Raw genomic sequence first — 25,284 nt, 5'->3', positions numbered from 1 at the left:
TTTTTTTCAGGATTCTTTGACGAATAGAAAGTTCAAAAGAACAGCATTTATTTGAAGTACAAACCTTTGTAACATTATAAATGCCTTTACTGTCACTTTTGATTAATTTAATGCATCCTTGCTGAATAAAAGCATTCATTTCTTCCAAAAAAAAAAATCTTTCCAACCCCAAACTTTTGAATGGTAGTGTATGAGAGCTCTGAGAAGGAGATGGTTTTATAGCATCTCTGATTTGAAATAATAAATTACTGATGGAGTTGGTCAGTTTGATTCATTTCCATTAATAAGTTCATTTCAGTTCATCTGTTTCAATGAGCTGTTTCAAAAACTGATTCAATCATATTTGTGAATGGTGGAATTGGGTGTTTTGAATCTATTCACTCACAATTGTTAGTGAAAAAAAAAGAAAATAATAATCTGTAAAGTACAGTATATTTAGTATGTTGACATATAAAATATATTTATTTACCTATATATGCTATTGTTATATTGGTGTATACAAATTCAAGTGGTTAAATATTATTATATATATTTGGCATCATCAAAAGGCCTAAAAATATTCAAAATATTAATTTCTTTTTATCAGTCATTTTTAGGGTTGAAATGCCTTCAATATATCCTGATGGGCATTGTAGGATGCATTTCATCAGAGATTGTGTAATTACATATCATGTAATGTTATGTGTAGGGATTTAATTTACCATTAATTCATTATGATTAGTAATAATTATATTTATAATAATTTTACGCCTAATTTTTACTAGCCCAAATTGCCTTGTGTGTTTTGGCCCACAGCTCACATGAGCACATTTGTGCTGAAATTGAACAAACAATAGTCGATTAGCTTAATGAACTAGTTCATCACATAATCATTAACTCCTCTAATTGAGGTACATTTGGTTTATTCACTGCCAAAAACAGTTATGAGGTTATTTTATGGCACACATAACTGAAAGTTTAAATGGTCTGAGCGAATTTGTGAATGTTAGCCATGTAATTAACATATAGGTGTGGATTTCTTTGAACTGCTCAGAGTTGTGCATTGTAAATGCTGTATGTTACATGCTTGCGTTGCCCGGCTGTTGCCCGTGAGGTCTAGTCACGCGATATGATGAGCCAATATATGAGCGGTTTTCCAGTAGAAATGTAAGTACGCTGTGAGTGATGTTTGTAAGCATTTCTCCTGAGCTGTGTGACCAAATCTATAGGTTTCCATGTTCATAAAAGTTATTATTTGTGGGGTTTCCTAGGCAACCTCCCTTGCCATTTAATAACACGTCTATTCTTATTCCAAGGCCAGAAGTGAACATCAAGACCATTTGTAGTCAGAAAGTTTTTGATTGTTAAATAAAGATGTCAACATTTTTCCTCTATGAAGCATCATGCCCATCTGAATATCAGCACCAGATGATCTGACCGAGTGGAATGTAACACAGCGGTCTGGGATACTGGGACCATTTGGCTTTTGATGTGTCATTCTTTCCTTTTCATTTTATTCTTGAATGCCAGTGTGTGACTTGAAGAAATGTTTGGTGTATGTATATATGTAATTTTCATTTATTGAATGAGATGCCTGTGGCCATGTGGTTACATCACAGCGAGGACTGGGCGGACAAGGTCTTTCCTTGAGTCTCGGGGTGACTGGCTGTTATATAACCCCATAGATGTATTAGTGAAGACGTCCAGCCGAGGAAATGAGATCTTGCCACGAAACTCAGGCCAGAAAACAGAGCAAAACATGGAACAGCCGTTCAGACACACCTACTCTCTCTTTATTATGACTATTTTCCACATTCAAGAATCATAGTAAAGTCATCGAAAGTATGAAATAACACAAACTGAAGTGTGATGTAGTGAGCAAAGCATGTTCAACCGATCGAAACAAATTTCCCAGTCGTCTAGATTCCAGCTCTGCTCGTGCTGTGTATTCATGGGAATAGTTTTGAACGCTATTGAATTGTGAATGTACATATTTATTAGATTAGTTTATTAGATTAGATTATTGATTGGCCAAAGAAATTCACACATTACATATACGAATGGAAGTATGGATGGATAAACTGATGAAAGAACAATGGATAGATGGATGGATGAATGAATGGATTGATGGATGATAGACAGATGGACAGAACAATAGATGGATGGAGAGAATGATGAATGAATGGAAAAGTAGAATGACGGCTGAATGGATTGATGGATGATAGATGAATGGAACAATTAAATGATGGATGATAGAATGATAGATGGACAGAACAATAGAACGATGGATGGATAATGGAACAATGGGTGAAGAGAACGATGGAAGGATGGATGGATGATAGATTGATAAGATGGATAGAACGATGGATGAATGATAGAACGATGGAAGGATGGATGGATGATAGATTGATAGAACAATGGAAGGATGGATGGATGATAGATGGATAGAACGATGGATGGATGGATGATATAATGATTCGTGGATAAAATGGATGGATGGATGGATGATAGAACAATAAATGAATAGAACAATAGAATGATGGATGGATGGGTGGATGGATGGATGGATGATAGAACCATAGATGAATAGAATGATGGATGGATGATAGATGGATAGAACGATGGATGGATGGATGATATAATGATTCATGGATAAAATGGATGGATGGATGGATGATAGAACCATAGATGAATAGAATGATAGAATGATGGATGGATGGATGGATGATAGACCGATAGATAGATAGACAGACAGATATTGAAAAGAAAGAAGCTGTAAATGTGTTTAGATGGGAAAGTCCAGGCTGTGCGTGAACATACCTGTCACTCTGTCAGACACATATGCACAATATTTCTCAAATACATCACTGTGAAACTATTATTAGCTGGAAGCAGCCGGTTACATTGATGTGGTAACGACAGGTCTTAATTACAATCAGACCCGAGACAGAGATGTCTCACACTTATTCTCAGCTCTGCTCATTGTGTTTCCCTGACTGTCATCATTTAGTTTTGTGTACACACTAGAATTCAGACGTTTCTGTGAGTTTTATACAGCAAAGGCACATTAAACTGATCAAAAGTGACAGTAAAGACTTCTGTTTCAAATAAAAGCTGTTCTTTTGAACTTTCTATTCATCAAATAATCCTGAAAAAAGTATCATAGTTTCCACAAAAGTATAAAGCTGCAAAAATGTTTTTCTGCATATTAGAATGATTTCTGAAGGATCATGTGACACTGAAGACTGGAGTAAAGCTGCTGAAAATTCAGCTCTGCGTTACAGGAATAAATTACATTTTAAAATAGCAGTAAATCAGCATATTGGAATGATTTCTGAAGGATCATGTGACACTGAAGACTGGAGTAAAGCTGCTGAAAATTCAGCTCTGCGTTACAGGAATAAATTACATTTTAAAATATATTACAATAGAATTCAGTTATTTTGAATGGTAATAATATTTCACCATAGTTCTGATTTTACTTTATTTTTTATCAAATAAATGCAGCCTTGGTGAGCAGAAGAGTTATATGGGGCTCTAAAGTCACCTAAATCTCTCATTTAGTAGCAAAAACAAAAGAAACACATGCTGCTACATGACTTATATTTGACGTACAAACCATTCAGCCCCCCACACATGAACATATGTGGCTAAACACATGGATCAGCGTGTACAGACAGGGCCAGACTGATCGCTAACATGTACTGCTGAACTCAAAGCATGTGTATGCCATCTAATTCACTTTTAATAGGGCAGAAAATAGAGATTTGGAGTCAGCAGATACATATAAAACCAGACAAACACATTCAGAAAACCTTCTTCTCCTAACAACTTTTTAAATGTTTTAGTGCTAAACGTTTGAGTAATTTGAATACTTTAATGTAGACTGTTAAAGCATGTTAAAATATGTTAAATGCTTTTGGAGCAATCCTGTACAAAAACAAGACAGATTTTCCTTTCAAAGTGATAGAGAGGTCAAATGTAATTGCCTCCAGTGTCAGCTGTGCTTCAAATATTAGGTAATTAATAATTAGGTGATTAGTAAAGGGTCAAAATTAATGAAAATGTACATCTTGCCAGTAGAAACTGCATAATATCTCTGCAAACCAGCCAGTAATTGCAGTTATGAGCTCTGGAAGTGATGCAGCTTTCCCTCTAGTGCTTAAAAATCATATTCTTTTGCCACAATTTATTTCAAAACAGCAAATTATGAATGATAGATGAAATCAGGATATGATTCAGGTTGGATTTGATCCTGAGTTTCCCAAAACAGCACCGCAGCTCAATGCCTGGAGCATGTTTTCTACTGTAACTGCAAGGAATTGCGCTATATGGAGTTAGTTTTTCTAGTGGTCGATCGATGTATCAGCAAAGCTGATATATCAGCCAATATTGTCTTTTTAGGTGTTTGTTGTTTGATCGTGTCATGAGTGAAACTTTTATTTTGAAGCGCTGTTGTGAGCCCCACAAACAAGAAGTTGCTGTCTCAAGTCTAAGTCTGTAATTCATTTTAGATACTTTCTATCTAGTTCAATTTTTTGTTTTTAAAATTGATACCTTTTCAAATAGTTTATTTTTAAATATTGTGGAAAAATGTAGAATTAATTGCTGTATTTATGCTTATAGGCTGATATACAGTATAAACACACACACACATATGTATACATACATACATATATATATAACGTTGTAATAAAAAAACGAGTTGAGATCAATCATTTTATCAATTATTTTATTTTTGCAATTAGAAACAGATTTAAAAAGATTTTTAGTTTATAGTCTTTTATTTTTTAATTACTATATAATTCATGTTGCTCTCAAACAAAGTAGGTTTATTGCATAAAACACAAAAGTAGCTCCATACCACAGAGAACATGTTTACATTTAATTGCATTTTACATTTAATCACTGTTACTACTTAAAGATCCATGTTCTAATTCCATGACGCTCCAGAAACACCTGCGTCGAATCAAATCTCTCCCCATCGTGCCGTTTTCATTGTCAGATGGAATATCCACTCCGAATGAGGTGTTCATTTCATGAGCTGGTAGTCAGACTCATTAATGAAGCTTTTAACAAGAACCAGGTGAAGATCGTTTCCTAAACGTCCCACTGTAGCATTCAGGTATTTACATAATATGAGAAACATGGTGTAAAAGCCGTCGTCTGAGCCAGACTGGAAGAGAACGATGACGGTTTAAGGCTCCAGTCGCTCCATTAAATGTGTCTTCTGGTGTGTAAGTGTCTCAGCATGCTGTCCTGCATTGTTTCCACTTTCCCATGATGCCTGAAGGTGTTTTTGTCCACTGTGGAAAACTCGGGAGTCTGAGACTCTCTGATGGGTTCATTTGATGAGATAATGAAGTTTTGAGGGATAGTTCACCCAAACATATGCTCACCCTACTGTGCCTCCAAACTATGACTTTCTCTCTTATGTCAAACACAAAAGATATTTTGGAAGAAAGTCATTGTTTGGAACAATATGAGGGTGAGAAATCATGGCAGAATGTTTATTTTTGGATGAACTATTGCTTTAAGTAACCCATGTGAACATGTGAACTGTTCAGACTTTGACACGAATAACAGTTATACTCCATTTTCTCTTTGGATAAAAGCATCTTCTGTAAATATGTAAATATGCTGAACTGCATCTGCACTATTAGTTACATGTCAAAGTATTCTACTGTTAGTTATGAGCAACTGAAAGAGAAATCGTCCTCAATGTTTGCATTGCTAATGATCGTTTCCAAACTGTTTTCCAAAAGAAAACTATTAAAATTTGTTTTCGGTCATTGCAATAAAATTGAAACATTCGACGGAAATCTTAAACTTAAAACTTAAAATAATAAAAATGCATTAAAATTACTAAAGCTTAAACTAATATTAAAATGAAAACTGATCATATAAAAAGAAAAAAAATTGTAGATAAACATTGCTAAAACAACCTTGGTTGCACGTAAATGTAAAACAGAAAAAAAAAAAAAACGAAAGCTAAAATATTTAAAAATGATAATAAAAATGACAAAAGTGAATGACAACATTTCTAAAACTTCAAGTGAAATGAAAATAAACATAAAAATAAAAGCTCAGTAAATAATAAATACTATAATACTAATAAATAATAATAAATACTATAATAATAGTAATGTAATAAAATGTAATGCAAAAATATAATATTAAAATAGCACTGGTCGCATGTAAATGTAAAATGTAAATTAAATAAAAATAAATAAAAGCTAAATAGAAATATTACAAAATGAATAAAAATTACAAAAACATAAAATTACTAAAACTTCAAGTTAAAATATAAAAATAAAAGCTAATAAATACTATAATAATAGTTCTATTCTAATAATACTATTATTATTATTATTATTATTATTATTATAAAGACAAGACTTGTGTATGGATCGACTTGTGTATGGAATAACTGGTTCTCGCCATGAATATAGCCATAGATGCTGGATTGGCGTTAAGAAAGAAATAAACAAACAAACAAACAAGCAAACTATAATAATAATACAATAAAATATAATATTACTAAATTACTAAAAAATAATATGAAAATAACCCTGGTCACATGTAAACATAAATAAAAATTGTAAAAAATAATGAAAGCTTAATAGAAATATTTATAAAAATATACATTTTTATTCATAAAAATAAATAAAAATTACTACAACTAAAATTAAAGCTGAAAATGTAAAAAAATAAATAAATAATAATCTAATTAAAAATATTAATAGATACTATAATAGCATATAAATAATACTAAAGCACCGGTGTCATGTAAATGTGGAACTGAAATAAAATAAAATAAATTAAATGAAATGAAAGCTAAATTGAAATTAAAAAATATATATTTTAAAAAGCACATAAAGTAAACTAAAATTAAAATATAAACTGAAAAAATAAAAGCAAATTCTAAATATTAATAAATAATATAATAGTATAACAATACTAAAATACTGGATTACTAATGCCTCTAAAGTTATAGAGCTAATTTTCATGGTGCAGTAGAAGAAAAGCACGCGAGCGAGGCCTCAGAAAGCCTCACTGACGGGAACATGTGGATGCCGTTACTCTGGGGATCCTCTCTCAGGACTGAATAATCATCGCTGCGTTGAATCGGTCTCCCTCAAGAGGACTAGAGAATGTTAACATTTGTGTTGCGGCTGTGATTGCTAAAGCAGAGCCTCCACATGTTTTCTTTCATTATGTTTCATTGAGTGTGACACTGAGAACAATCAGGCATGTTCAGAGCTAAACTCATTCTGCTTTTCTCTCTTTCTCTCTGTCTCTTTCATCCAGGTCCGTCTGAGTTGTGTTTATCGGTCAGGTATAATCGACGGCCCACTTGCCCTGACGCCACTGTGGGGGTTCATATTCCCACCCCACCGCCCTCACGCCACAGGAAGAGCCACAGCCTCGGAAACGCGTCTGTTTTGTCTCTTCATACATATACACACACACTTACATACTGTATTTAGATCAATAGTTTAGGGTCAGTATGATTTTTGGAAAGAAATTAATACTTTTATTCAGTAAGGATGCATTAAATTGATCAAAAGTGACAGTAAAGACATTTGTTACAAAATATTTCTATTTTTAAATAAATGCTGTTTTCTTAATTTCTTAATTATGATTTTGAATATTCTTCAAATCATATTGAATCATCCCTCAGTTTCAAAATAAATAAATATAACGTATTTAAAGTCATGCACTTCAGAGTACAGAGGCCCAGCTTTCTGGAATATTTAAAAGCATAAATGTAAAGCATTATTATTATTATTGCACTTTTTATAGTTTTGTTTTTAAAAAATGTTATATAATTATATATGTGACCCTGGAGCACAAAAGCAGTCTTAAGTCGCTTGGGTATATTTTTAGCAATAGCCAAAAAAACATTGTATGGGTCAGAATTATCAATTTTTCTTTTATGCCAAAAATCATTAGGATATTAAAGATCATGTTCCATGAAGATATTTTGTAAATTTCCTACTGTAAATATATGAAAACTTAATTTTTGATTAGTAATATGTATTGCTAATATGATTTTCTCAATATTTCGATTTTTTTGCACCCTCAGATTCCAGATTTTCAAATAGTTGTATCTCGGCCAAATATTATCCTATCCTAACAAACCATACATCAATGGAGAGCTTATTTATTCAGCTTTCAAATGATGTATAAATCTCAATTTCGAGAAATTGACCCTTATGACTGGTTTTGTGGTCCAGGGTCACATATAACCTCTATAGTTTTTTTAGCCCCTATAGTCCTCTATAGATGTTCCCCCTCCCCCAGTTTTAGTTAGTTTCAGTAGTTATTTTAGTAAATCAAGTTAAGCTAAATAATGAGAAATGTTACCATGGCAACTAATTGACATTAACAAAAAAGTTTCATATATTTATATTTTATTTAATTCCACTTAACATTTATTTATTTTAAGTAACAAAGTTGATAATAATCAGAAATGTTTCTTGAGCAGCAAATCAGGATATTAGAATGATTTCTGAAGATCATGTGACACTGAACACTGGAGTAATGATGCTGAAAATTCAGCTCTGAGCACAGGAATAAATTACATTTTAACATACTGTATGTTCAAATAGAAAACAGTGGTTTTAAATTGAAATAATATTTGACAATATTACTATTTTACTACATTTTTAATCAAACGAATGCAGCCTTGGTGAGCAGAAGAGACATCTTTCAAAAACATTCAAAAAAAAATCTTACCAACCCCAAACTTGAACGTTAGTGTAACTGCATACTAAACATTAAATCTTAAGCACTTTAGCATTTAGTTTGTCAAACGTACTTCTCCCTGGAAACTTTCGGTGTTACACAATCTCATGCCTCATGATGCTTTTCTTACTGTCTCTCACAGTATGATGTGGCATTTCGGTGTGGTGGAGAGTAAAAGTGCGACGTTCCCCACAGAGAAACCACGTCACCTGCTGGACGACAGCTTCCTGGAGTCCCAGAGTCCAGCGAGGAACAACCCACACAGCTCATCCGTGTCCAACGGCATCTCTATAGGTATCAGCACAAGCCTGCACATTGTATTTAAGGAATGTGCCTGCTTTAATGCATCTTAAGCATTTGTGACATAATGTTAATTACAGCAGAAAATCATTTTGAATCAGCCCTCAGTTTAAAATGAAAAATGAAAATGCATAAAAATGTGGTTAAATAATGCACTTGAAAGCAAACAAATCTAGCATTCTGGACTATTTAAAAAAATTAATGTGAAGCTTTATTATTATTGTTGTTAAAGCAGCGGCATGAATTAGTCAAGTCCAATTTATTCGTATAGTTATTTTCACAATACACATTGTTTCAAAGCAGCTTTACAGAAAATCAAGTTGTTTATATTATGCACACACACACATATTTTATATTTTTATTCATTTATGCATTTAGCAGACGCTTTTTTCCAAAGCGACTTACAGTGCATTCAGGCTATAAATTTTTTACCAGTATGTGTGTTCCCTGGGAATCAAACCCACAACCTTTTGCACTGCTAACGCAATGCTCTACCACTGAGCCACAGGAATATATATATATATATCTGTAAGATGCAATTTACAGTCACACAGACAACATTTGCCATAATATATAATGTCAAATATATTGCTTTACATTAATTTACAGCATATGTGCATGTAAAGTCAATAATTTAATATAAATATAAAGAGGATTCAGTAAAACCCTCCTTGAAATTTCATCTGTAAAGTATCTGAATGCTCATATTTGAGGTGGGACTACTGTACTAGTTTGGATGATCTGGTTATCTGTTTCTGATGTCATTCGTGAGAACAGATTTCTGATATCATTGCATGCATTGTGCAAAAGGAACAGAACAGCATTATATCGCCATGGCAACAGAGTTGAAAGACTAAATGTAACTTTACAAAGAGAAAATCAGTAAGAGAATCTACCACACGGATCCCGTGCGAACTCATGCAAGTCTTGTGGCTTCAGTTTCTCAATGCCTGACACAATGTACTTCCATAGTATAAGTGCATGATTGTATCTGCAGGAAGTCAAAATTAAGAGTTATTAACATTCTTCCACAGCTAATTTTGTGTTGTACCCAGAATATATTTCTGATCCTGCATGCTGATTGGTCAGTAAAATGTATGTCACTTCACAGCACCTATATATGTAGATTATTGAAATAACATTTTAATAAAAATGTATGTCTTTGGTGTTTTAAATTAGGTCTTTGAGGTCCTTTTGTACCTTATTGTTTCATCATCACTGTCAGTGATGAGAGAACATCTGATTTGTGCTGAGATGGAAACGGTTGTGAGGTTTGTTTGGTTTGTGTTTTCTCAGGCAGCAGTCGGAGTTCGTTCTGTGAAGATCTTTCTCCGGGGCTCGAGAGGTGAGACTCTGTCTGTTTTGTCGTGTTTTTTGTCTAAACATCATCTGCTAATAAGAGCTGCATTTTTGATTTCATTATCTGACCGGTTTCATTTTAAAATAGTGTCACATTAGTTAACGTTAAGTAATGCATTAACTAACTTAAATGAGCATTACATGTACTTCAAGTACTTGATAACATTAGTTAGTGAAAATACAACTGTTCATTGTTAGTTTTGGCCCATTAAATAATAGTAATAAAAAGAACTTTTGATTTTTAATAATGTATTAGTAAATGTTGACATTAGCATTAACTAAGATACATGCTTTAGAAGTATTTTGATTATTCACTCGTTTGTTCATGTGAACTGTACTGTAAAGTGTTACTGTATAACCTTCATAAGATGAACTGCCATGCAACTCTTCCATTCTGGAAGTGTAGAAATGAGATTTCTAAAATTAATGAGTTTTATTTCATTTTTCCTAGCTCAACAGTACTGATTGTTTTTGTTGTTGTTCATTTATCGTTTCCAGTTATAAATGTATATACATGTTATCATCTATATATGTCCATTCCACAGGAAAGCGCATTGATATACATACAAATAGCAAAACACAGTAACACAACTACTGAAACAAAAAATTGGTCTAATAAACATTTTATACATTTTAAAATAAAACATTTTATTCAGTTCCCATTCAATTCTGTCAGAGAGAGTCCGTGTATCTTCTCAAAATATTTAGTTCTCAATAATATTTATTTGAATTGCATATGAATTTTCATATGTTTCCATTCAAGTTTAAACAATTAAACAAATGAATGTGATGCATATTTGTCAGCCATACATTAGTTCTGTACAAACAAACTGAAAGTTTTAAATGCACAATAACCAGGTTTATATATTTATATATCATCAATAAATCCAATTTGTTTCAGTTTCATAAATGTAACTGTGAACACGATGAACAGATGTGTATGAAAGCTTGTTTCTGCCACGGGATAAAAAAACACACAAAAAAAGGAAATTAACTCTTTACCCCAAAATTATGACTTTTTTCTTGCAATTCTGAGATAAAGAGAATTGTGAGGTATAAACTAGCAAGAAAAAAAGTCGACGAAAAGTCACAATTATCTTTTTATCTCTTATTCCATAGTGGGAAAAAAACAGAATTGCAAAATGTGAACTCAGAATCGCAAGATATAAACTAGGAATTGTGAGAATAAAGTCCGAATTCGTCGTTTATATTTCGCAATTCTGAGTTTGTATCTGGCAATTCTGGCTTTTTTTCTCAGAACTCAAAAATAAAAAATTTAATTACAAGGTTAAACTCAGAGGGAAAATTTCAGAATTTTGAGATAAAAAGCTGCAATTACCTTTTTTATTATTATTCTGTGGCAGAAATGGGCTTCCATAGATTTATACTAAAATTTATGCTAATTCTAAGCAATTTGAATACATTTATTTTGAAATGATTATTTAAATGTGTTAAAATAGATGCATGTAGTTAATAATAATCTAAGCAATTAATTTTTATTTTTAGAACTCCCACCTGTTTATGTATGACTGGCAAATATCCCATTAAGTTTATTAGTTTGTTTATGTTAAAACTGTGTAATCCAATTTAGACCATTTAGAGATCTGTAGTATCAGTGTGGCTTGAACTCATTGTGGCGACTGTGCAAACAGGGGCCGCATGTACGCGACTCTGGGCCCTAACTGGAGGGTTCCTCTCCGCAGCCATGCCCACAGGTACAAACCCCTGCCTGGGTCAAAGGTCACCTCCTCCATTCCTCTGGGGCATTGGGTTCACCTGTCTTGGCATGCAGCGTCTCCTCTTTAACATTCCAGTTTCTCTCTCTTTTCTGGTTTAGACTGTCATGTCTGTCATCTGCTCTCTCTTTGTCCAGCTGTCAGATTGTCATCATCTCAGGATGGTTATAGAACTGTATTTATCCACCTTATTTTTCAAAGTGGAAGTTAGCCGTTTTCTGTGAATGTGTGAGACGTCCAGTTCATTAGCCACTGAAGGGAAATAACGAGAAGAACAATGTGCAGTAAACGGTAAAACTGTTTGCACTACAAACCAGTGTGTTCATAATTAAGATAATACATTAAAATAACATGGTAAGACACACCAGTTTGCAATATCAAGCAGCAAAACGAGCTGTTTTGTAGAGCTAAACATTGACACCGGAAGCCAGACACATTAAATTTACAAATGGCCGCGACCGCTCTTACGGGAAAAATAAGGTGGATAGAAGAGAAAAGCTCTGGTCCAAAACCTAACCTGTGGGCTTGCGGTCCACTGCCCTGTCCTGTCTACCTAGACGACTTCCTTCTGATGCAGCATCCTAACTAGTGTGACACTGTACATGGGCAGCACTCAAATAGAGCTCCTCACATTTACATTCACATTCAGTCATTTAGTAGAGGGGGTTTCAAACTGGGCTCTGCAGCAAAGTTGAATGAAAAACAATATAAAAATGTAAATGTAAAATAACATTAAATAAAGAATACTAAAGATACTTAAAATAAATAGTAAACAAATAATAAAAAAATCAATTAGATTCAAAATAATTAAACTAAGAAGTTGATTTCAATAAATAACTAATAACAAATAAATTAAAATAAATAAACAATAACGGGTGAAAATAAACAACAGAATAGATTAAAATATGTAAATGAATTAGATTAAAGTAAATAATAATAATTAGGTTAAAATAAAGATATAATAAAGAGTAGATCACATAGGTCAATTAGATGAATTAGTACATTAGAATAAAATAAATACATTTAAATAAATAAATAAATAATGTCTCTAAACAGTACAGTGATATAGTGAATAGAAAGAAAAGTATTATTTTGTAATAGAAACTAAATATTTAAAAAATACACATTTATGATATACATTTTTCACATTATAATTTTGGTCTATATATGTGACCCTGGACCACAAAACCAGTCATAAGGGTAAATTTTTTGATTGACGGATCTTTCCATTGATGTATGGTTTGTTAGGATCGGACAATATTTGGCTGAGATACAACTATTTGAAAATCTGAAATCTGAGGGTGCAAAAATATGAAAATATTGAGAAAATTGTCTTTAAAGTTGTCCAAATTAAGTCCTTAGCAATGCATATTACTAATCAAAAATTAAGTTTTGATATATTTACGGTAGGAAATTTACAAAACATCTTCATGGAATATGATCTTTACTTAATATGCTAATGATTTTTGGCATAAAAGAAAAGTTGATCATTTTGACCCATACAATGTATTGTTGGCTATTGCTACAAATATACCCCAGCGACTTAAGACTGCTTTTGTGCTCCAGGGTCACATACATGAAATATAGCTGCATTTTAGACAGATCATATTTGGTAGTCTGTGGCATCTGAAAGATTGAAAAACCTTGTATTATCAGAAGCTTTTATTCAAAGCAAAGCCAAGTGTGATGCAAGTGAGGAGACTCGACTCAATAGAGTGCTACAGTGATTGTATAAAATGGTTGATTTGTAGTCATTCATAATACATAAAACCAATATATTTGCATACACTGTACAATATATCTAGATTAGTGCTGGGCAACAATTAATCGCGATTAATCGCATCCAAAATAAAAGTTTTTGTTTATATAACATGTGTGTGTACTGTGTATATTTATTGTGTATATATAAAGACAAACACATACAGTATATATTTTGAAAATATTAACATGTATATATTTATATTCCTAAAATTTATATTATATATAAATATATTTGATTATATATAAACATAACATTTTTCTTAAGTATATACATGCATGTGTGTATTTATATATACATAATAAATATACACAGTACACACACACACATTTTATGTATATATAATATATATAATATATGAGTTTAAAAATATATGTTGGCCATATATTCCAGTCCAAGAAAATGCATTCACATATGTCACATTTGAAGAAATGTATATTTAAAATATAAACCTCCAAGTCAGTCTAAGATTTTTTGTTTTAAATGAGCATTTTATCATGCTCCTGTGTTTAGGTTCAGTCATTTCAGTTATCGGCAATGAATATGTTATTAGTCAGTTATTAAAATGCCTTATTTTTCAAAAATGTCCAATGTATAGGGCCAAATTCTAGCTTTAACTTTATTTGGTAAAAGATTCATGACAATATTTTAGAAAACCTTCACATTGACCAGCAGGTGTGTCACTGTGGCTTTGAATATTTGACTCAAGCACTCCATCTAGTGATCAACACATACAAAAACTAAACATCAAAAAAGACCAATCCAAAGTCTGTTTCTTCATTCATCGGTGTATCTAAAAATAAAATCCCAAAAGATATCCCTTCATTTCCATGAATGTGTCTGCCAGATACTTACATTGCATTGCAGGTAAACATTTGATCAGTTCATGCATTCACTAGGAATTAAACACTGACATTGGTGCCATGCTCTCTTCTTTGAGCTACAGCAATTTAGATATCACATATATTTAGAGAGTATTGCCTATGGGCTTACATTTCTGCCACAATTCTGTGCGCGAAATATCATATTTTGAGTTATACATGCATGTGTGTATTTATATATACATAATAAATATACACAGTACACACACACACATTTTATGTACACAAAAACGTTTATTTTGGAATCGCGATTAGTCATTGCCCAGCACTAATCCAAATATATATCAGTTTGAGAGTGTAGGGAGAAGGGTAGTGCAAGTTTTCAGAGGAAATTCAGATATTAACTGGTATTTTAATTACATTTTAAGCATGTTAAAACCAAATATTGTGTAAAATAGACCATTTTTTCCCTTTTTTGTGTTAAATTAATTCAAATTTGAGAAATTCATCCAGAATAGAGTCTCTTAGAAAGCTGCATATTTATGCTGTTTACCTTTTGAAACAATCTTCACATTGAGAGTGTGCGTATGAAAAGCTCACTAGGTTTTGAAACAGAGCCGATATCTTGTGAGTGGCTGAAGGGGAAGCTTTCTGTCCTGCATCAGCGCTCTCTTTACTCTCTCAAACTCACACTTCACCTCAGCCTGAGCTCTCCAGCAGCTCCATCACATCCTCACATCAGATGCGAGCTGGAACGTCTGCAGCAGTACACACACACACACGGTGAAGGTGTTGGGCTAATGTGATTCCCTCTGTGCAGTCCGTCAGTAGCAGAGTCCAGTCTGGCTCACGGAGAGTCGGGTGGAGTCACGATGCAGGGGCCGCTGAAGAGGAAAACCCTGCTGAAGGAGGGCAGGAAACCCAAGGTGAACAGGAAGGGAACAAAAATGAGTTTAAAAACTATGGTTAAATATTTTTCAGCATTTACCATTATTCAGTATATAAAGATATTTATGAATTTGCTTTGAAATTGTGCATACTTGACATTTATGCCTCCAGAAACTGAACTTATGGCCAAAGATGGCAGCATGCAGATCACATATTTTTAAAGGGTTAATGCAACTGCCCTCAACATAATATACGTCATACATTTTATGTATATATATATATATATATATATATATTTAAAATGCATTTTACTCTTCATATTTCATTACAAGAAAATATATGGCCCATTAGAATATCATTAAAATAATTCCCGCCTACAGAAATTCGAATGGTTGAGGGGTGGGGTAAGGGATTACATCTCTGCCACAATTCTGCGCGCAAAAGATCATATTTTGAGCGCACAAAAGTGCATTTTGCACATGCGCGATCTGAGTTTGTGGAGAAAATGTTCGTTTCGCAAAGAAAAAAGTCTTTCGAGCGCACGGAAATCAATTTTGCATTTAAAATACGTTTTTGGATGTGTGCAGACCTTCTCTTTTGCCCGTGCAACGTTTCACTAGCTTGCTTACCTGATGCCCCCCCTCTGTGCTCGTTAAATGTTACAATGTGCCATAATTCCAGCCAATCAGAGACCGAGGTTGCTAAATTCTGATTGGCTGCCTTGACAACCAACATCAGGTGAGCAAGCTAGTGAAACGTTGCACGCGCAAAAGAGAAGGTCTGCACACATCCAAAAACGTATTTTAAATGCAAAATTGATTTCCGTGTGCTCGAAATACTTTTTTCTTTGCGAAACGAACATTTTCTCCACAAACTCAGATCGCGCGTGTGCAAAATGCACTTTCGTGCCGCTCAAAATATGATCTTTTGCACGCAGAATTGTGGCAGAAATGTAAGCCCATAATTGCCCAGCTCTGTTTAGTTGAGTTTGCATCATTATTCGTTTGTTTTGTTTGGTTGTCTTTTATTCAGCTTGCCTCGTGGACGCGGTATTGGATCACACTTTGTGGTTCCACTCTTATATTCTATGGATCCAAAGCTCTGCGAGCCACAGAACGGAAACATGTGAGTGATGCAAAGAATCTCACAGCAATTCCATTTTTTATCAGTTTAAATAAATAATACATTATTATAAGAATACATTTTATTTATTTTTAAATAAATGAAAAATGAAGAAAAAAGTATCATTTGATATGAAAATAACATTTTATGGAATCTTACTCTGTATAACACAGTACAAGTCTTCGCCGTGTAAGAAAGTGTGTGTTCTGGGCTGGATGGTGGTGCTGCCGGATGATCCGGCTCAACCCAACATCTTTCAGCTCAACCATCCAGACAAAGGTCAATCTGATTCACTGAGGGTTTCCTTTCGTGCTTTTATAATGACAGTCTTCACAAAATTTCTCATTTAGTCATTGTTCAATGAATTATAGTGAATGATATGTTTGTTTGTTTTCTGTATGCATAACTCAAGCAGAATGTCTGTGTTCCTCAGGGAATGTTTACAAGTTTCAGACTAGCGATCGGTTCACTGCGATCATGTGGCACAAACACCTGGAGGAGGCGTGTCGGAGAAGAAGACCTCAGGTATCAACAACCACTGATTCATTAGGACTGGATGGCATGAACAAAAGCTTTTTTCACAATAACTAACAGTTCAGTATCAGGAAAAAAAGGTACAAAATCTGTCACTGGACCAGTACCTTTTCAAAAGATACTTTTAGATACTGATATGCATCTTTAAGGTACTAAAATGCACCTTTTATGGGTAAATGTACAAATGTTTACCTTTTGAAAGGGTACCATCCTAGTGACAGCTTTTGTACCTTTTTCTGAGAGTGTATATGTGACCCTGGAGCACAAACCCAGTCTTAAGTCGCTGGGGTATATTTGTAGCAATAGCCAAAAAAACATTGTATGGGTCAAAATTATAGATTTTTCTTTTATGCCAAAAATCATTAGGATATTAAGTAAAGATCATGTTCCATGAAGATATTTTGTAAATTTCCTACCGTAAATATATTCAAACTTAATTTTTGATTAGTAATATGCATTGCTAAGAACTTCATTTGGACAACTTTAAAGATGATTTTCTCAATATTTAGATTTTTTTGCACCCTCAGATTCCAGATTTTCAAATAGTTGCATCTCGGCCAAATATTGTCATATCCTAACAAACCATACATCAATGGAAAGCTTATTTATTCAGCTTTCAGGTGATGTATAAATCTCAATGAAAAAAAAAAAGACCCTTATGACTGGTTTTGTGGTCCAGGGTCACGTATAGGACAATAGAGGTATTTTTGTTGGAAGATCAAGTGAATGAAGTTAATATGGACAGCAACACTTTATGAAATGCTTATTAGTTTTAATATTGTATTTTAATGTGTCAAGATGTTGTTCATATTTGTATTTAACCTGTATGATTTATTTATTTTATATAAATGTATATGCATATATGTATGTACACTATATAAGTACACTATTGATCAAAAGTTTGGAGTCAGTAAGATTTTTTTATTTTATTTTGAAAAATTAATTTAGCAAGGATGCATTAAAATGATCAAAAGTGAGAGTGAAGACATTTATAATGACACTGAAGACTGGAGTAATGATAGAAAGAATAAATTACATCTTACAATATATTCAAATAGAAATCAGGTATTTTAAATTGCAATAATATTTCACAATATTACTGATTTTACGGTATTTTTGATTAAAATAAATACAGCCTTGGCCAGCAGAAGAGACAAAAATCTTACCCAGACTTTTGAATGTTAGTGTATTTATATTAATTGATATGTATTTAATATTTTTTTTTTTTTTAAATCTGATTAAATGAGTTCTATAGTAATGCATCAAGTTGTCATATCGTTCAGCTGCTGTGAACAGATCAACTATAATTGCATAACGCTGTGATTGCTCTTTTCACTCTAGATACCAGCGAATCTCATGTCGTTTGAGTAAACAGACTTGTGTAACTCTTGCCTGAAGACATTTAGAAGGTGCCAAAGGCCTACAGAGATGGAGAAGGATGAGTTTGGTTCAGCAAAAGGATAAAAAAATAGCAAAAATCCTTCATTATTGAAGAGTCCACTGAGCCGCCGGACTCGCTCTGATCCACTGGCCCTCCGTGAGCCGCCGGACACATCTAACATCACGATGTCTGTTACAGAGCCGGACGAGGAGGTTTGAGCACTAGTATGTGGAACTGTAGGAAGAGAGGGGAGTTTGGCCGTTCCAGCTCCATGGTGTCTTTTCTATGGAGACTTTTGGATCTCAAGGTGTTTGTGTGGCTTCAGTGAAGAAACCTGAAGCTTGAGATGGGCATTTTTGTGGTGATATATGTCAGTTTTAGAGAGAAAGAGAAAACATGTCGCCTGTAGCAGAAGAATAAAAAGCCAAACTAATTAGCTCCTACAAAACAAACCACAGCCGGATTAGGAAAAAAGATGAAAAAAGACTTAAACCAGCTAATGATACTCACTGGTTAAGAGCTGTTTAGTTACAGACTGATCACATCTCCTTCCAGCACAGTGATTTTGATTTCTGGTTAATGTTAGGATGTGATGATGCTGGCTGAAGGAGGTTTGTGAGTGTGACTTGTTTACATCAGAGATTCTGAATCCACTTTCTGTTTTAGTCATTTTATACTCATGAAAGCTTGTTTTGGGCTTTAAGTATTAAATAATTATTACACCTCTCCTGTCAAATGAAGGTTTTGCTCACAACTCACAACTTAAACCAGCTGAAATATGTTACATCTGATAGGTTTCCATCTACATTAACTGGAGAATACAATTTTTATAACACGTAACACAATCATTATTAAAACCAGAGTTTATTTTTCATTTAGCCCATCTCACAAAAACAAGAACTGCATCTTTTGACTTACTGGGCAACTCTCACAAAACCTGTCAAAAAATTGTCCACGTCATATCTTACCCCAAAAGTGAATAGAAAGAAATAAGCAATAATATTTTGCTTAAAGAAAGTTAAGCCTATTTTTAAGGTATTTATAGGCTTAAATATAGGCTTGTGTTTTGACATTATTTTCATGACAATTAAGCACATTTAACCCTCAAATTCTCATTACTGTAACACAAACAAAAACACATCATTTAAATTTTAAATATTTATACATCGTGGTCATATTTATTGTACTGCCTTTAATTTATGTTTATGGATATTATTGCACTTTTTTATATTTTAATACAATTAAACTGTGCTTAAAATGTACTTGAAAATAAAGTCACAAGCTTTAAATTATTTTTTTAAGCTTTAAATATTTGCGCCTTCTCGTGTTGTTTGAACCAGTTTGATGATTTATTTTCAAAGGAACACAAAATGAAGCATTTGAGAGTATCGTCATGCAACCTTTTCCATAAAAACAGCAGTTAAACCCCCCAAAAAATCAATTTAAAAACAATAAAAGTGCTGTCATCCAAATCATGACTCCAGAATACAGTTTTGCATATACTTGTACTTGAAATATTACTATTGCCGTCAAACGATTAATCGCATGAAAAATAAGTTTTTGTTTATATAAACACAAATGTATTTACATGTATATATTTATGTGTGTATTTATATATGCATAATAAATATACACAGTACACACATGTAAACAAAAACATTTATTTTAGATGCGATTAATCGCAATTAATGTAAATATAAAAAGTACAGGTTTGAAACAACATGAGGGTGAGTAAATAATGATAAAATGTTCATTTTGGGATGAACTATCCCTGTACAGTGAATTGTCAGGTTTCTCCTCGGAGTATAATCATTTGTGAACTGACTCCTGATAGTGATCACTAGTTCTGTGTTGAGAGTATTATTTATCTAGCATCAGTTTGCCTTTCTGTATATTAATTCAGCTTGAAATAGGCCACTGTTTTTCTTTTAAAGGTCCCATGACATGCTGCTTTTTGGATGCTTTTATATAGGCCTAAGTGGTCCCTAGTACTGTATCTGAAGTCTCTTTCCCGAAATTCAGCCTTGGTGCAGAATTTCAGCCACTACGAGCCAGTCCCACAATGAGCTTTCCTTAGGACGTGCCATTTCTGTGTCTGTAGCTTTAAATGCTAATGAGGAGGAGAGAGGCGGGGCAACTGCCATGCTTCGCTCGTTTGCAAGCCATGATGTCTCGAGGAAAAAAAAATATTGCGCTCGCCTCGCACGGTAGTAGCTCATTTTCTCATGGGCGGGCCAAATTCTCTGGGTGGGCAAAGCAGAGAAAGGGGAGGTAACCTTTCCCCGTATGACGACATAAAGGGAAGATTCCAGATTGGGCCATCTGAGCTTTCATTTTCTCAAAGGCAAAGCAGGATACCCAGGGCTCGGTTTACACCTATCGCCATTGCTAGCCACTGGGGGACCATAGGCAGGCTAGGGGAACTCATATTAATGTTAAAAAACCTCATAAAGTGACATTTTCATGCCATGGGACCTTTAAGGCCACAAGCTTTTTCTTTCACATGCGAAACACACATGTACAGCAGCACTGCATGTATGTTACGTTTGTTTCTGCTGGAACTGTGAATGAACTCTCGTTGTGTTGCCATGTAAATATGTTGCTAAATTATTTCTTGTTTGCCATCGTGGTACATTGCGGTTCATCAGCTAAAAGGCTGATTCTTCTGTACAAACATTAAATGCCAGTGAACACACGATTGTCTTGGTGTATGATGTTTTCACATTTCATTTGATTTTTAGGAGGTTAGGATAAGATATTTTATTTTATCCGAGGACATTATCAGTAGTTCAGGCGGATGAGGATGGGAAGGATTTGTGATTACAGGATTACAGATTCTGGTCTGGAGAAGACTGATGGTATGTTTTGTGTGTGTGTGTGAGAGAGAGAGATTTTAGCTCAATTTTAATATATTTAATCTTATTTTTCTGTCACTCTTTCATGCAGTCTGTATTCTCTCTTCCAGCTTCTCTTGTGATTTGCTCTGGACATGAAGCTCAGGTAAGTATCAGTTTTGTGTAACCTGGTTAATGACCAGGTATTATTATTATGTTTTTCAGAGACCAGTAGTCAAAATGCTTTATGCTCGAGAGGACATATAAAGTTGCTCGCTTGCTTAAAGCTGAACATTTTTCAAGAATTGAAAGGCTATTCGTGATGTAAGAAATCATCACTTTACAATGGGGTGACAAGTGTCCTTAATTTCATCCATTGAAGGAATTATTTAACAAAATACGATATTTCTACTATGATGCATTTACACTTTATGCATTTTGCCCGCAGAAAGACAAAAACACTTCGTTTTGTGCACAAAATTCTAAACATGTAAGGGTTGCAGAAAACACTTCCCTGGACAAAATGCACCCAATATGTCACATGAGACATTTTCGTTGAAAACCTCCTTGGATTATAGACTTACCCTTTTAAATAATGCAAAATACCTTGAATTTAATGTCGTTTTGAGTGAAAGGGTTTGGCAAGTGCAAAGATGAAACCTATAACATCTCCAAAACAAACATCTTTATATATGGCACTAAGTAGATCAAATAGCAATGTTTCGATTGCAATCAATATTTACAGCTAACTTACACATGAGAACTTGTCTGTTTGAGCACATTTCTAATGCCCCTGCTGCACTCTTGAGTGAAACATCATTGTCAGTAGTATAGTAAGATCTAGAAAAATGAGGACTACATTATAGTATTTGGCGCAAATAAAAATGAGGAGATGGCATAAATCTTGACCTGAACTTTGCTGTCATCATGTTCTTACATGTGTTCTTCTCCTCTGCAGGACCTCTAAGGACCTCTAGTGGTACAGTTCCACAGAACGCATAAATTCAATCAACACAAGTATGTAAATTATTGCATACTCTGGACACAACATCTCCCCTGTTACCCAAAGTAATTCTTCTACTTTTAGAAACAAGATCTTACTCAAACCCTATTAACAAGTAACCTATTACTCTTTTGACTATAACATAAAAGAAGTATGTCTACTAATTCACCCTGAGTGTAGGCTATAACAGGGGCGTAGGCAGCGGACAAGCTCGTTTATTAGGCTATATAAATATAATATTTGTTAAATAATTATTGTTTAATCTATTTTAACACGATTAGAGAACTATTCTATCATCTCAAATAACTAAAATAAATAAAATGTGTTTTTGCATAATTCTTGATGAGTTTGATTGACAGCAGTGTTAGCCTCCGAGCAACACACAGCGGCATTTCATTTCTTTTAATGCACGTTTTGAACGAATTGTGAATGGTGAACCATTTGGCGCGTTGAACCATTGGCCACCACCACCTACTGGCAGTTTTAGTTTATTATTTAGTGGGCAGAGGTAAAGTAAATAGCCCCTACCGACAAGGCGGCCTATTTGCACTTTGAGTAAAAAGACACTCCATTAATTAAAAGGCACCAGATTACAGAGAATGGCATATACTCCAGTATTTTTTTCTGGGGGAGGACCCACCCACATTTATTTAGCTTCCGACGCCCATGATTTCATTAAAGAAATTTCAGCATTTCTATTCTAATTTTCTGAGAACTATTATAACATCTCTAATAACTAAAATAAATAAAATGTGTTTTTGCATAATTCTTGATGAGTTTGATTGACAGCAGTGTTAGCCTCCGAGCAACACACAGCGGCATTTCATTTCTTTTAATGCACGTTTTGAACGAATTGTGAATGGTGAACCATTTGGCGCGTTGAACCATTGGCCACCACCACCTACTGGCAGTTTTAGTTTATTATTTAGTGGGCAGAGGTAAAGTAAATAGCCCCTACCGACAAGGCGGCCTATTTGCACTTTGAGTAAAAAGACACTCCATTAATTAAAAGGCACCAGATTACAGAGAATGGCATATACTCCAGTATTTTTTTCTGGGGGAGGACCCACCCACATTTATTTAGCTTCCGACGCCCATGATTTCATTAAAGAAATTTCAGCATTTCTATTCTAATTTTCTGAGACACTGAATTTTGGGTTTTCATTATCTGTATCTATATATGTGTTTCACTTTCTGAAATGAGTGACAAAAAATATTGACCTTTTTCATGATATTCTAATTTTTTGAGATGTACCTGTACTTTGGATCAAATAAATGCACGCTTGGTGAACATAAGAGACTTCTTTAAAACATTAAAAATCTTACTGTTCAAAAACTTTTGACTGGTAGGTTATATATATATATATATATATATATATATATTACAGAAATGTTATATTGTAATGTTTACATTACATTTCTGTCCCCCTCACTTCTGAAATGATGGCTACGGCCCTGTCCTGAGCCCATCAATGTCCTGCAAACCACTTTAAAAGGACAATGTGTGTTGAACCATGTGGACTTTTTCAACCTTTTTGATCACCATTTTTCCTTCACTGATTCATTTTAAATGGTGCTACAATGTGGTGAAATAATTTTGCAAATACTTTCAGATGGAGAGTAACATGTCACACTACAGGACGTTTGTTTATTGAACATAATGTTTTATTTATTAGTTATTTTCAGGTGTTACTTACAGTACCAGTTGGTTGAGAATTATGTTAAGAGTTACAAAAAAAAAAATCCAGTATTACTCAAATTTCACAGAATGTTGCTGGAATCTTTTGTGTTGTGTGTATATTAATCATCATTAAGCTGTCGATGATCATTAAGCTGTCTGGCACATACACTGTATATGAACAGAGATCTGAACACTCATAACATTGATAGCGCTTAATTCCCATTAATTCCCTTAATAAAGTCACTCAGATTATTAGTGACTTTTGCTTAAAACAAAACAAAAGTTTGTGTGAGCCAGGGCCATCGCTAGGAATTCTGATTTAGCTATGGTGCGAGTATCAGACTTTTCATATAAGAGTAATTCAGAATTTTTAATCTGTGACATCGAATCATATTTAAAAAAATATACTTTTTGAGAATTGCTTACTCTGAACAAGAACTAAATCGACCAACAGTTCTTAATTGCAAGAACAAAACCAACCAACATTCAAACCTCTTAATAAAGCAATACTGAAAACCATGTGTATTGTGTTGTACATGTGTGCCAGCACCTCCCACAATTCTTCAGGTCATGTGATCTTAACTTTAAAAGTGCAGCACTGTCGTTCTGGGAGTCAGACTGGCTGATTAACACTCCTCTGCACTGATCATCAGCACACTGCAGTAATGACAGAACTTGGACACTGGAGTCCAGTGAAACCGGTCACTCTAGAGGTGATAAAGATTTGCCTTGAGGTATGAGACACAAAATCACTCCTAGAGTAAACACACTGTCTGTTACTAGTGAGCTGTTTTGTCTGTTTTGGAGCTGTAATATTCAGCTGACCCAGCGGTTGGGTTGTTTTGACCCAGCTGTTGGGTTGTTTTGACACAGCGGTTTGGTTGTTTTGACCCAGCTGTTGGGTTGTTTTGACCCAGCTATTGGGTTGTTTTGACACAGCGGTTTGGTTGTTTTGACCCAGCTGTTGGGTTGTTTTGACCCAGCTATTATATATTACATATATATCATTCATACAATGGAACATTGATACAAAAAAATTGTGGATTTAATTGAAAACTAAACAACCCAAAAACAAATAATAAATTTCGTACAAACAACACTAAAAAATGCTGGGTTAAAAAGGGACAAACCCAGCT

General features: G+C 33.9%; 1 protein-coding gene across 2 annotated transcripts in view; it reads left to right on the top strand.

Annotated features, from left to right (window-relative positions):
* The window catches only part of LOC107666038 (ras-specific guanine nucleotide-releasing factor RalGPS1-like), a 133,292-nt gene extending 113,544 nt beyond the window's left edge, over positions 1–19,748 (top strand). Inside the window, exons 12-20 of one of the 2 annotated variants that reach the window (XM_016457160.1) lie at positions 7,291–7,417; positions 8,873–9,024; positions 10,327–10,375; positions 12,042–12,104; positions 15,526–15,631; positions 16,626–16,718; positions 16,889–16,994; positions 17,149–17,240; positions 18,591–19,748. In XM_016457160.1, coding sequence (XP_016312646.1) covers positions 7,291–7,417; positions 8,873–9,024; positions 10,327–10,375; positions 12,042–12,104; positions 15,526–15,631; positions 16,626–16,718; positions 16,889–16,994; positions 17,149–17,240; positions 18,591–18,620 — 818 coding nt within the window. In that variant the 3' untranslated portion in view covers positions 18,621–19,748. The remainder of the gene's footprint in view (positions 1–7,290; positions 7,418–8,872; positions 9,025–10,326; positions 10,376–12,041; positions 12,105–15,525; positions 15,632–16,625; positions 16,719–16,888; positions 16,995–17,148; positions 17,241–18,590) is intronic. The other variant, XM_016457246.1, reaches the window with a different exon arrangement.
* The last annotated feature ends 5,536 nt before the right edge of the window (positions 19,749–25,284 follow it).

The sequence above is a fragment of the Sinocyclocheilus anshuiensis genome, unplaced genomic scaffold, assembly GCF_001515605.1.
Source record: "Sinocyclocheilus anshuiensis isolate Anshui unplaced genomic scaffold, SAMN03320099.WGS_v1.1 scaffold245, whole genome shotgun sequence".
Lineage (NCBI taxonomy): Eukaryota > Metazoa > Chordata > Actinopteri > Cypriniformes > Cyprinidae > Sinocyclocheilus > Sinocyclocheilus anshuiensis.
Note: the sequence above shows the minus strand (reverse complement) of the source record. Positions and strands in the feature narration are given on the sequence as shown.